At 39.3% G+C, this 14,622-nt stretch overlaps 1 protein-coding gene across 1 annotated transcript; it reads left to right on the top strand.

Moving 5' to 3' along the window:
- Positions 1 to 8,886: 8,886 nt before the first annotated feature.
- On the top strand, positions 8,887 to 14,090 carry ccl25a (chemokine (C-C motif) ligand 25a). Its single transcript, XM_086176453.1, has 5 exons — positions 8,887 to 8,950; positions 9,235 to 9,352; positions 9,861 to 9,978; positions 13,029 to 13,081; positions 14,078 to 14,090. Exons 1-5 carry the CDS (start codon positions 8,887 to 8,889, stop codon positions 14,088 to 14,090), a joined length of 366 nt encoding a protein of 121 aa, XP_086032579.1.
- The last annotated feature ends 532 nt before the right edge of the window (positions 14,091 to 14,622 follow it).

Raw genomic sequence — 14,622 nt, 5'->3', positions numbered from 1 at the left:
TATTTTAATTTATTCCTTAAGTGGATACTTTCAGTCATGATCCCACTTTTCAATGCCACCTACTCATTCTTCACAATGAAATATTCCTAGAATATTAAAAAATATTTTATGGAACCTTACTGTTGGATCCAGTCATCCTCTGAAGTCAATTTTGCTGTACACTCAAGGATTCAAGACTTTACATTCAAAAATATGCAAAGTATTGGACCAAAATTCATTATTTATGATTTCACAGAGACTGCACATCGTCCCATTACTTTGAAATCATGCAGAGCAAATTATCACTTCACTTGAATGTGAAAACAAACTTTCAACAGTAGGAATGAAATGTATCCACACTTTTAATTGATGGGTTACTTAAAAAAAGACTTGTTTCAATAAAAGTGACAGCAGAGGATGTTACTTAAATGAGTCTAAATTTTATCTGGAATACATAACAGCTCTCAAAATCAAGTCTTCTAATTCTTATTTTTGTGTGTGTTGTCAGAATTTAGACACACAAATATCTGTACAGCTAATCTTTCACATAGGGTCACAGAGGGACCTCACCTGATTCATTTGGAGAGGTGTTTTAACTCAGACCATTCAGCAGTCAATGACAGGGCCACATATGGAGGCATAAACCTTCATACTTTCATTCCCACTATACTGTTTTGAGTGTTCAATCGGCCTTCTGCATGTTTCTGAACTAGAGAGTAAACCAATGAACTACTAGATGATCCAGGTTGGCAGGGATGGCGGTGAAGGTTGGGTCATGTACAGAGGAGGGATAGTGAATATATTGGTAGATGAATGCTGGAATTGGAACTGCCAGGCAGGAGGTCTCGAGGAAAACCAAAGAGAAGATTTATGGACATAGTGAGTTAGGATATGAAGGTAGTTGGTGTGAGAGGAGGATACAGAGAATAGGGTTAGATGGAGAAGGTTGATTCGCGGTGGCGACCCCTGAAGAGAAAAGCCGGAAGAAGAAGAAGCCAGGGATGGCAGTGGTGAGGGCTCACAATCTATATACAGAAAGGACATCATCTAGAAAGATAAATATCAGGAGTGAACTTATAAGGAAAATCTATTAACATTTATCATGATTCTGTTGCCATATTAAAGGTTTCATTTTCTAAACCGATAATCAGTGGGGACTGTTTTCAGACGTGAACAAATACGTTCCATGTTGCTTCAATCAAACCAACTAATATATTGTTTTAAGGACCCTAAAACTTGAGCAAGCAAGACTTAGTGACTCTATGCACTTCTCATAGCTTCCCACTCACACAAGAGTTAAGATGTAGAGTTGTAACATTCTATGACTTTACTTTTAGTTGAAAAATAACAGAAAATAAATTTGAGTTGTAACATGTTATGACAAATGGTAATATTACATATTATATGAAGAAATATACTTAACAATTTTGACAAGCTGAGATGACGTAACAAAACATTCCACCTTACATCAAAAACGAACCCTGGTTCAGTTCCCGCAGGAGGGCTTTCTGTATGGTGTTTTCATGCTCCTTTGTTTGTATGAGATTCCTCAAGGTCTGCAATTTCCTCCTGCAATCCAAACATGTAACAGGTTGATTGGATAATAATGTGTGAATGATTACTTATTTCATTATCTGAGAACCCCTCCCTGAGATGCCACCTCATCATGGTGGATGGGTTCGCACGTCCTAGTGAGACTTTTGCCCCTGGTAAGGGCAAGGCAAACAGGTCCTAGGGGAGGTTCCAGACAAAGAACAGCACAAAGAACCCGGAATGAAGAATAACAGCAATGGACTCAGTTTTTCCTTGCCCAGATGTGGGTCAGGCTCAGGCCCAGGCCCTTGATGCCGAGCACCTGCTGGACGGGCCCTGCATGGGGCCCAGCTGGGCCCAGCCCAAAGAGAACATAGAGAACATAGGTCACCCCTCCTGTTGGCGTGCCATCCTTACGCCGGGCCAAGGGGGGGCAGGTGCAGTGGGAGCCTGGGCAGGAGTATGGGAAGTAAAGAACCTCGGCGGTCAGTTCCTCAGTGAGAAAAACTGGCTCTAGGGATGTGGAATGTCACCTCTCTGGTGTTGAAGGATACTGAGCTGGTGTGTGAGGCCAGGAGGTTTTAGCTAGATATAGTCAGAATCACCGTGATGCACAACTTGCTCACCAGTCTCCTTAAGAGGGGTAAAACTCTTTTCCACTCAGTGGCTGCCCAAAGTCAGAGGCGCCAAGCAGATTAAGGCATACTTATTGCCTATGTACTGAACACATAAACATTGGGGTTCAACCCACTGGACAAGAGCGTAGCCCCCCTCTGCCTTCGGGTGGAGGAGGGGTTCTGACTGTTATTTGTGTCTATGCAATGAACAGTAGTTCAGACTGCCCATCCTCTTTGAGGTCCCTCGAGGGACTGCTAGAGAGCCCTCCTACCAGGGACTCCCTTGTCCCCTTGTCCTTTGTACTGGGGGACTTCAATGGCAACATGGGCAACAACTGTGAGACCTGGAAGGGAGTGATTAGAATAGAAATCCCTATTTTAATCACATTCAGTTATACATGCAGCACAACATCAGCAAAATTTGAAACCTGGATTTAAGCCTTCATGGATGATCCATGAGCAGAAGGCAGCCATGTAGCAGGGTCAGTGTCACGGTGTCTTGCTCAACAACACTTTAAAAGGCTAGGAGGAGCTGGTAATTGAACCAGGAATGTTCGGTTCCATGGACAACCACGATTCCGCCCTGTGCCAAATCGTGATCTTCAGCTCTCAGTGGAGTGCTTCGCACCCAAATGTGAAGCCACAGGGATTGAAATCAGTGCCTAAAAATCTGAGCCTATGGTCCTCAATTGGAAAAAGGTGGAGTTCCCTCTCAAGGTCGGAGATGTGAGCCTACCAAATGTAGAGGAGTTGAAACATCTCTGGCTCTTGTTCACGAGAGGGCAGAAACAGAGGGAATGGGAGATCAACAGGCAGATCAGTGCAGCACCAGCAGTAATGCAGACTCTGCATCGCAGTGAAGCCTCAGTTAGTCTGAGTGGACCTTGGGATTACCCTAAAAGAGCTGGTGCTGCCCCACTGACCCACCCCAGACAAGAGGTAAAAAATGAATGGATGAATGGATGGATGGATGGATGGATGGATGGATGGATGGATGGATGGATGGATGGAAGGATGGAAGGATGGATGGATGGCATTGTCAATCCCTCCATCCATCCATTTTCTACCGCTTAACCTGCTCAGGGTCACATACTGGAACCTATCCCAGTTGCCAGCAGGTAAGAGGCGGGTTACACCCTGAACTCATCAACAGTCAATTACAGGGCCACATGAACAGACAGACAGCCATTCACACACTCTCATTCGCAGTTAACCTGCTGCATGTTTTTGTACTGTAAGAGGAAAGTGAAGAACTTAGAAGAAATCCACGCAGTTAAGGGGAGAGCATGCAAACTCTAAACAGAGAGATTTCCTGTCGAATTGTCTGAACATAATAATCCAGATTGAATTTACTCTTCATGAACAGAAAAAAATGATACAGGCAACATAAACCAGTCCTTTGTAGTTTTTTAGTGCAGAGTGGCAAGTGAATTTTACTTTTACTTGAAATGTTGTTGTTGGTAGTGCAAAGTTTGCCTGGCTGAAGGACTGAAGGACTAATGCCTACCAATGTAATGCATAATGAGATTATATCCCAGTTTCATCAATGGTATACATGTGTATCCAGTGACCACTAGGTGACAGCAAGGAAAAAAAGATGACCTCGGCTTCAACTGGGGTTTGCACGAGGTAGGTATCCATGCCAGCAAGATCTAAAATCATATAATACAATGGAAACACCATTCAGTAGTTAAATAGACAACAACAAACATAAACTAAAGTAATGAGAAATTGGCCAGCTTTGATCATGCATACTTTTAAAAACTTGCTTGAGGCAAACAAAGTTCACAGGAAACCATGTCTCCAGAATTTGCTCAAGAATCCAGTCAAAAATAATCGAGATCTACCTTGGAGTAGGCAACAACCAAGATCATAGAGGAAAGTTCAAGAGGATGGGGGGTTCTATGACCACAAGAAGAAATGTGACAAGTATCACCATGCAAACATAATAAACTGTGGAATCTGGCTTATTGTGAAGCTATAATGTCACTACGTAACTATATGACATAGTGGATGAGTGGATTTGCTTTCTAAGAAAGCAATTGGTCAGATTGTTCTCTGGTTTCGGTCATTGCAACCTATTCTTAGCCGTCTCCTGAGGACAGCCATGCAGGCAACAGTAATAGTCGACAGTGTGATTGGAATCTTTCAGAGACTTGCAGGGAGGCATATTCTTGAACTGCTCATTGTAAATCCTTACAGGTTCCCATAAAGAGAACCAGATGGCACAGGTAAATACCTGGACAACTGTGCATTTTTTTGTGAATGCGACCTTCCAAATGCAATAAGTGATAATGAGATCATATTCTATTTTCAACATATTCAGAAATTAGATGACTGACACAAACATAAATACAGATGTTCTATTTTAGATGATCTTCTTTTCCTTTCGGCCACTCCCTTCAGGGGTTGCAACAGGGAATCAACCTCCATCTAACCCTATTCTCTTACCCAAACAAACTTCACGTCCCCTTTCACCAATCCATGAATCTCCTCTTGGGTCTTCTTCTCGTCCTTCTGCCTTTCATAACCTCGCCAGGCTCCAGTGGGTTAGCCAAGCCCACTTGCCAGCCACAGCCCAAGTCCCGGTCACCAGCTAATTCGGACTCGTTGTTAAACTGCCCCCACCTGTCTGGTGTTTTGCTCATTCACTTCCCCTGTTTGGCTCCCTTTAAAAGTTGTTTGGCCTTGTTGATCATAGGACTCCTGTAATTCCTATGTTGTGTCTACTCATTGTGCTCCTGGTGTTTGGGACTTGTGGTCAGTTTTGTTTTGAGTCTCAGGCTCCTGTCTGGCATTTAATGCCCAGGGGGCTGTCTTTGGAGAATTTTCAATAAATGTGATGAATGACACTACTCTGAGTATCTGGGGTTTTGTAGCAGAAGACCAGTCCACGAACAACAATGGAGAGGGCTCATGCTTCCAACTTAGACCTTATCGGTGACTTAGATTCACTGTGCCCCGATTCAGTTTTCCTACTCAACGGGCCCTGTAGGCCACCCCTCACCATAACACGGATCACCCTATGCTTGCAATGGATTCATACTGCATTGTCCCCTGGCATGTGAGATGCAACGTTCAAGGTCCCCAGCTGAACAAACCAGGATTGCATACATTTCTCTGCTCAAGGGGAGAGCACCTAAGTGGAAAGAGAGTCTTTAGCAACCCTGTAGCCCTGTTCCGGAGTCTGTGGACAACTTCACCTAACACTTTAATAAGGCCTTGGGTTGCCTATTGGCAACTGCCTCACACAGAACCAGCAGTACCATATCTTCTAGGGTTCATCCAGCATCACGGCTTACTCCATAAAGTTCCATTTACTAGCCTAGCAGATGGCTGAACGTGCCCTCCATATTACCAAGGTCAAGCTGCAGCTCTGCGACTCTGGACCTATTATGATAGTCTGAGCCTGGAAAAATTCATCCCAGTGGCAAAGCCTCTGAGTGTTTGGCCAAGTGCTCCACCCCACTAAGGAGAGGTCATGCTTCAAACTGGGTGACCGCTGATGAAGAATCAATGCAAATAAAACCCCATGAAGCTGTGGAGAGCACATAACGCAGGAGCTCTGGGCTGTGTATCTACTGCAGGGTCCATGGGCATGTCTTTGCCTTGGCCCCGATTAAATTCGGTCAACACTCCAGAAATTATAACATCACCATTGTTTACAAACCTAACACTTCATCACATGTCTCCTGGATTCAGACTCAGCGAGCAATTTCATCTCCTGCGAGTTGTGCCACTGGCTCCAGCTGCCCCCTAAGCAGCCAACTCAGATTCCTGGCTGGTCCAGTAGACCTCAAGGTAGGTGTATTGCACTGTGAAGACACTGTTTTCCTGGATGGCTCCATGGCAGATGTAGTCCCTGACTATTGCTTCACTCAGTTATTTCCTGTTACCAATATATTCACTGTCCCTCCTATTTTATATTATATCTAATCACAATACCTAATTTTCTAAATGCTGGACTACCTTAATAAGATATAAATCATTATGGAAAAATAAACCATTTACAAAACGACAGCAACCTCTGTAACTTAATGTCACACTATTAAAGGAGTACTGAAGATAACAAAGGGCTTGATTGCATCGCCTTACTTCAGCTACCTTTATCACTGGACCATCATCTTTTGATCAATGTCATAAATCCATTCTACACAGAGGTTTATGCTGTTCTATTGGGTCATTGGGACATGACTGAATCTTTGCTTTTTAAAAAAGAACTTGAGTCTGATAGTCTTTTCCAAACAATTATTTGGAGCTCCTTATATGATCAAACCAGACAGCTAAAATTGAATATTTTTTTGAATATTTTTTCTCATTTGCGTTGATCCAACTACACTCTCCAGTGTCTTTAGACAAAGAAAATGATAAGGCCACTTCTTTGAAATGCCTAACTGGATGGTAGTAGTCTGGGTGTAGGACTATTAACAGCATTATCAGATGTTAACTTACAGTAAAGGCTCAATATCTGTCATATGACATCAACACAAAACTGTGTAGAGAACATAACCTCAAGGAAAAGCTTCTGGTTGATGCACAATACGGCAATACTAACATGCGTTTCGCGTCAGTGACTGAAGAGATGGCAGTTTTAGTTGTATTTTCCGCAGTGTGTCATAAATCAGAGGGTGTTTTTTGAGAGTCCTGACAACTGTAACCGGAGGAGGCTATGTTTTGATAGTTCAACAGAAGCTTTTACATTTAAGGACATACAGCAAACCCTGAATGTCTTCATTTGTTTGATTGTCTGATCAGGCTATATGTCCTCTGTCAGGAAGACCAAAGTACTTTTAGCATCATATAACAGCAAAGATATATTGCACATTTGAACTATGAACTTCCTCATACAAATACGTTTAAAAAAATCAGTTGGTAGGAAGTAATCCTGCTTCGTCATGATCGTGCTATATAAGAAATTAAAATGAGATTTAAACTCAACATCGAAAACTAAAGTGTTCTGTCCTCCCGTCTTTCCAATTGGCCCTCTAGCGCAGATTATATGTGAAATTCTAAATACCAGCGTCCATCCATCGCTATTCCACATTGGAATAGCTATAATCTGATTTATATCATATTATGTATACCAAATTGGGAGACTGAAACGCGATTGCAACATAATCTCCTCAATGCAGGGGAAGTACTGGTTAGGCATGAATCTACAACCATCCCCAATAATGTTTTAGTATCTGTATGACTTAAACTTTTGGGTTGTTGAAAACTATTGGTTTATAGCAAAACTGATTTGTTTTCAATGGGCTTACAGCTTCATGGAATCACATAGGCCGTTTTGAAGACAGAATAGAATACAGTGATTTGGCAGACACTTTTATTCTAAGCGACTTACAAAGGAGATGCCAGTGATTGGACCCAAGACCTCATGTATGCAAAGCATGCGGTCTACCACTGAGCTACACGCTCACATTTTGTTTTGCTTTTGTTCATTAGTACTAATCATATAACTGTCATATTACTGTAACAGACAAATACGCTCATGATGAGGAATTGCAAGGATGAAAATGTAGAGTGAGAGGGACAGACACTGCAGTCAAAAATGAAAATTATGATTTATATACATTTTTCCTATTTTTTTTACAAAAATTGTCCTGAGAATGTTTTTTAAGTAAATAATTAACTTAAATAAGCACTTTATACAAGAGCAACATACAAGTGCCATTAAATCCTTTCACAACATTCTTTGTTTGTAAGCATAATTAACAAAGTAAAAGAGAAAGACAGGTGAGGCAAGGGCAAAGGTTGCCTCTGCAGAAATATGATAGGCTTGGCTGGTAAAGTGCCACTGAGTACTTTATAAGAGCCTCACCTGCAGAGACAAAGTAATGATATGTGCCAGACATCTGGAATATCACGGTGAGTAACATGTAGATACCCTACATAGGTAAGTTAGTTTTGCTGGTGATTTGTAACGTTTATACTGAAAATAAGTGACTTTTTTGTTCATGCATAGAAGAAACAAGAAACAACATGAAAAATATACAATTTTTTTCTTTCATCACTTGTATCAAAATCCTATTGAAATAGATGTTAGTCAAAAACCCATTGAGTGGAGACAATACTTGTTGTGATTTGGCATAGACTCTTATACATACTCAATATATAGTTAGCTATTATAGTTATAATCTTTTATCTTGTTTATAATTTTAATTTTCACTGTTTAAAAAAAAAATTAAAGTTACAAAATTCTTAACAAAATCTGGCAATTGTCAAAAACACAAAGCAGTCAGAATAAAGGGAAGACAGTAAGAGGTACTGAACTTAAAAATTCATCTGTTTCCATGGAATATTTGAAACAAAGATTTTTAAGATAGTTGTGATTTTGCAGACAATATACAAGTTGGACATCATAGTAGCTCTCAGTCCCAGAGAAGAATTTTTTGGGTGTTGGCTGTATTGTGTGAAACTTCAATATTAAAAGCAATGCAAATGTAAAGTGCAAAGCATGAATCAGATATCAGATCTTGTTTGTTTTTTTAAAACTGCTGTTCTAGCAGCAGTTAGGTGATGACAATGATAATGATTAATAATGAAGTGGGGGCTGCAAAAATTCACAGTTTAGTGGTCATTTCTCAGGTTTTCTTTTAAATAGTTTAAGAATGTAAAATGGAATGTGGAATTGTGTGTTCAAAGTTGATGGTTTCACCTATAGAAAGTGTGCTGGATACTGATTTCAGAGAGATAAGGCTGATATTAACAACCTCATTTTAACCTTCTCCAGAGCTGCAACTCATTCAGCTGGAACATGTGGTTAAACAGACCATTCTTCCTTGTCATCCTATGTTGTCTTGGTGTTGCATTGACACAAGGTAAAACACAGTACAGGAACAGTGTATTCGTATTTCTGTCGGACTTGCATGCATGCCAGAGGTATGGAGAGACAGTTGAGTTATAAATAAGTCAATACATAGTTTTCCAGTGTGAGCAGATGTAACTGTTCAGTGGTTCTACTGGTCAAGACCCTTAGCTTTTCCCAGTTATCTTTGTTTCTTTTTAAAGTGTACCCTTGTTTTAACAGAGCATGTCTGTCTTGCACAAGTTAGTTCAATTATATGGCTGACTGCAATCCTGACTGAACATTTCTGACCTTTAGTTTCTTACGATGACTGTTGTTTGAAGTACACAAGAAAACTTAACACAAAAACTCAAAGACATGCAGTAACGTACAGGCGACAGGAGACTGATGGAGGCTGCAATATCTCAGCCATAATGTAAGTGCATATGCATAGACAACAACTCTAACCTGAAACACTAATCAGTTTACCAAGATAAATCATATTTCTTGCTCAAATTCAATTCACATTTATTTACAAACAACTGATATGGGTCACCCTGAGATAAATAATTTAATCAATTATTAACCAATAATTTAATCAATAATTTAATAATCAATTTACCTAAAAAGATAGTTCTATTTCCTTGTTTCTAGAAAGTAATTTTTAACAATATTACCCTGAGATATACAAGAATTGTTGCTGCTATCTTTTGCATTGTCATTGTAAGCTAAATGATCAGACTGTGTGATGATCATCTTTTGCCTTAAGGTGAATTGTGCCAGAGCCTTTGAAACTTTCTGTCTAACACACCATTCACCAATCTATACTTTCTGAAACTTGTCTTTTTAATGAACACTTTTTAATGAACACTTAAATCTTCACATTGCATCCTGTATGTCTTGTTTTTTATCAAAAATTACATGTTTATCTATTCATCCTTTAGCTTCACCATGAAGAAAGGCCGTGTGTTTTGTGCAAACCCCAAAGAAAAATGGGTGATTGAACTAATGGAGATGGTTGACAAAAGGGTGTCACAGAACAACAAAACAAAATCCCAGAAGGTGATATTTAACACATCTGTCATGAAATGAATAACTAAAAAGTTTGATTTTTAAACAATTTCCTATGTTCTTCACAGAGACGTACCTGAGGTCTCACGGAAGTTGATGGTGACTATGACATCCCCACTGTCTATCGTCTGCCAAATTATAACACTATTGTGTGGTAGTTATTTGAGGCTGGTTTTCCACAATACATACAGACATTCATAGAATAATCCAACTCTCATGTAAATTATCATTTATTTCATAGGCTATGAATGTAATCTCTGATCTGCCAGTTTCTTTATTGGGTTAGGGTTAGGGTTAGAATTAAGGTTTAAAATGATCAAAATAAATGTTAAATATGCAGGGGCTAACATCAATCCAAACATACTTTGCAATTGATAATTAGATTATTTGGCTATTAGATATGGCTTTATATGGATTATATGGCTAAAGACTTAGAGTGCTGCGTTGCTGCTACTCCCTTAATACTTAACAGTATTTTTTTCTTATACATAATATGGGTTTTGATAGAGATGCAGTAATGGCACAGTGGCGCAGTGGTTAGGGCTTCCCATTCCCAAAAAAATGCACAGTTGTCCAGGTATTCACCTGTGCCATCTGGTTCTCACAGCCGAAGGACCCCCGTTTGGTTCCGACAAGGGGACCTTTCTGTGTAGAGATTGCATGTTCTGCATGGTTGTCTGTCTATTTATGTGGCCCTGTGATTGACCAGTCCAGGGTGTACCCACCTCTCGCCTGGGATAGGCTCCAGCATCGCCCCACAACCCTGAGTGCAGGATAAGCGGCAGATGATGGATGGAAAGGTTGTGTTAGCAATTGGTGGGCCATAATAAGCAAATGATGTTGAAGTCAAAGCTGTTCACTAAGTTTGGCAGTATGTGCACTAATGCACAGTGCGCTAGTTGTCATCGTTCAATGAGGTGTTGTGGACGCCCTGTGTTCTACAGGCAGTTAAGATGCATGGCCATGGATCTCAGCTTCTATTTCAGTAAGTAAAAGGGCAAAAGTTTGTATGGATTCAGCGCTGATAAAATTGGTTACTGCCATTTTACAATGTAAATGGGCTCTTCGTTACTGATTTAAAAGCGAATCCACTAACTGTGTTCTTGCCTTTCAAAAATGTGATAGGTAAATGTTATTTTTCACTCATACATTCACAAGTAACAATGAATGACTGTTAGAAAGGCCTCTCTATGTGTCAGAGAATGCACAATTATTAAAACAATGTTTCCGCAACAATAAAAGTTTATTTGTTTATGTTATGTATTTCATCCTATATGAAGATTTGATGACTTGTGCTAATGCCAACCTTTATCACAATAAACTTGCTTTTCAGTGGCTCTATGTTGTTCACCTGTGTCCCCAAGGCTGCCTTTTTTTTGTAATATATTTAACAGATTTCTCAAAACATTTCACAAAATATTATTCCCCACGCAACGAAAATAAGACAGTACGACAAAGACCTATTAGGCCAAGCAGGCCAGTCCCCAACACTATTGTTTCAAATATTGGAGTGTTGAAGTAACCATGAATGAATGAACCATGAATGAAACTTTATATTTGCTGCCATTCTGTAATCAAATGGCTTGACAATATTTTTTCTCGACCCCCTGCAAACCATTCAGCAATATCCTGAACTGCAATATGTGTGTTGAAATTAGCACTTGACGTACCTTTGGGTTAAAAGGTAACACATAAAACTACAAAAGATTTGCCGATTTACAACCACAAGTATCTTATCTGACATTGTAACAGATATGTTTTTCACCCTCTCAGAGGTATACAGGGACAAGGAGCAGATAAATAACACAATGTATTTTCTGTCATCAATGTTGATTAAATAGCCACGCTATTTTTTTCGAGGCACCAGACTAAAAATTAAATTTGCATCATATCGGATGCACAATTTTTATTTTTATTTTTTATTAATAACATCATTGATACCTTTTTGGCATAGTTAAAGTGTGGACATTGGATAAGAAATAAAGAAGAAAAAAGTTGAAACGTTAATTACAGCATGGTGACAAATTACCTGGAAACTTTATGACTGAACATCAAAATGGCAAATTAAATGTTGAATTTATACAGTGGAATGAAGCTGTAAGAAAAAATTAGGTAATATCCATGCAGACATTCTTTGGTCTCCTGAGGTATTGCCTTACATTTCGCTCGAAAGAGGTGGAGGGCTGAGACTTTGTTTCATCTTGCTCATGTCACATGTGCTAGTATGCTCTGCATACTGGAGTAGAGAGAAAGGAGGGTATAGTGAGCAGATGTGATTTATGCAGAAGTGAAAGCACAACAAGAAAAGCACTCATCGATGAAACAAATTCAAGCTGACAAAATGCAAGAATATCTGGACACAGGTTTGAAAACTGAGAAATTTCAGTTCTCAAAATTGTTTTTAAGAAAACAGCACCCAAGAGTTGTGTTGTGTGTGGGGCTAAGAACCTGCTGTGGGTCTCTTTGTTTCAGAATGCTGGAAAATTTACAATGGCTGAGAGGTTGATGTTTGATAAAAGACACTGACAATGAAATAGGTGAAATAGTTATTGTTTTTTATTTACTTTGGGGTGAATGACAACCTTCAGGAAAAGAGATGGAAAGATAGTAGATGGTGGATGTTCAAATTTATACAGCTGGAAATTAAATTTGTTCTTCCAGTTTAGTAAGATTGGTAGACAACTTTGTAGCATTATCACAATAACTGCGGCCACAAATTTAAAGTTGGGTCCAATTCTTTCGCAAATGAACTCCCAAAATACTCTATGTGAGCCTCCAGACTCCCAAAATATGTCTCACCACCATTGTTATGCCAAGAGATGGTTGACCTATGTATTAAATTTTGCAAACAAAAATTCATGAGCACATCCAAAAACATGCTATGTTATAAACAATATTTCTGTAAATCATTGCAAACTCACCCTGAATAGTTTTGGAGTCACTGCTTAGGGATGCTTACATAATGATACGACCCTCTGAGTGACATTTGTCAACCAGGCCACCTGAGCCTGTTTTTATTCTGTATTCTTATTCTGTTTCAGGACACAAACATTTGGTTTTACCTCACAGCATCCACAGATGTGCTCCTCTCGAGGTAAGGTAGCAAAGGCCAGTAGCACCCTAGGAATGTACTTCTTAAATCTTGGACATTATTGATAAGATGGACTTGGGTGATGCCAACATCCTCTGGTGTTTTTTTGATATTTAATCATGCAATGCTAAGGAATAAGTCTATCAGAGGAACACCGCATGTTAAATGTTTTAGAGAGAAGGTCAGAGAAGCCAGACTGAGATGGTTCAGTCATGCACAGAGGAGGGATAGTGAATATATTGGTAGAGGGATGCTGGAATTGGAGGTCTAGAGGAAGACCAAAGAGAAGATTTATGGACAAAGTGAGAGAGGATATGAAGGTAGTTGGTGTGAGCGAGGATACAGAGAATAGGGTTAGATGGAGAAAGTTGATTCGCCGTGGCGACCGCTGAAGGGAAAAGCCAAAACGAAAAGAAGAGGAGTCGTGCAACGTGAAGGGTGTAGAAGGGGTTGGTAGGTGCATAAGTGTCGGGGTACAAGCGAAGTAGGATTATGGTTATTCATTGCTTCTCATGCAGTCACTGTCCATAATCTCTGTCCATTCATTGGCAACAGTCTAATGGGACCCGTGATGAAATTATGGCATGACTAATAAGGGGGAACACTGTAGGGCACCTATAAAACACAAGACCTTAGCCTTCCTGTATTGTCAGTCTTAAATGGCATGTTGGCAATCGTAATGAAATAACCTGAAGTACTCAATGCTCACGTGTCTATAAATTGAACAATGTGGCCCGTCTCTTAGAGCAATTCAGGGGCTGCCTACAGGAGAGCCGCAAAAAGTCTAAAGGAAATGATCAGGTGGACAAGGGGGGCTGAATTAAAAGACCACCATTTTAATGTGACTGATACTGGTGGAGAAGACATGGGCTGCCTTCATGTATTAATGGCCAATATTACTATCATATTTAGGAAAGAGTAAGTTTACATTTTAGGGTGCAGAGCTGCAGTTTCCACTGTGCTGAGAGTTTACTTCACACTGTGTCCCCTCGTGCCCAGAACCAATGCATGATTGTAAAAATTCATAATGAAAGAAAACCAAAGAACCTTTATTTATTAAAAACGAAGTTTCATGAAAATTGATTACATAATAACCAAGAATCCAAGAAAGGTGAGATGTTGTTTATGATTTTTTTTCTCATTTAAATTCATAGCTTGTACATTTAGGAAAACAAAGCCTCTAAATGTTGAGAGAACTTTTATACACATTTAAATAATAGTGTGAGTTTATCTGAATATATATTCAAATGGAATGGAATTAAAATGTTGCGGTCAGCAATACATACATATATATATATATATATACACACACACACATATACATATAAATATATATATATACATATATATATACATACATATATATGTGTGTGTATGTATATATACATACACACACATATACATATAAATATATATATATATATATATATAAAGGGCTTGTACAGTGTACATTCTGCACAATGTACAGTATATATATGTTTAATTTTGGCTCAAGGTGAGCAAATATGAATTTGACATATTTTTTCTTAATACTCATATCCTAT

Source organism: Fistularia commersonii, chromosome 28, assembly GCF_037954325.1.
Source record: "Fistularia commersonii isolate RoL2024-O1a breed Wild chromosome 28, RoL_Fcom_v1.0, whole genome shotgun sequence".
NCBI classification, from domain to species: domain Eukaryota; kingdom Metazoa; phylum Chordata; class Actinopteri; order Syngnathiformes; family Fistulariidae; genus Fistularia; species Fistularia commersonii.
This window is presented reverse-complemented; position numbering and strand designations above follow the sequence as displayed.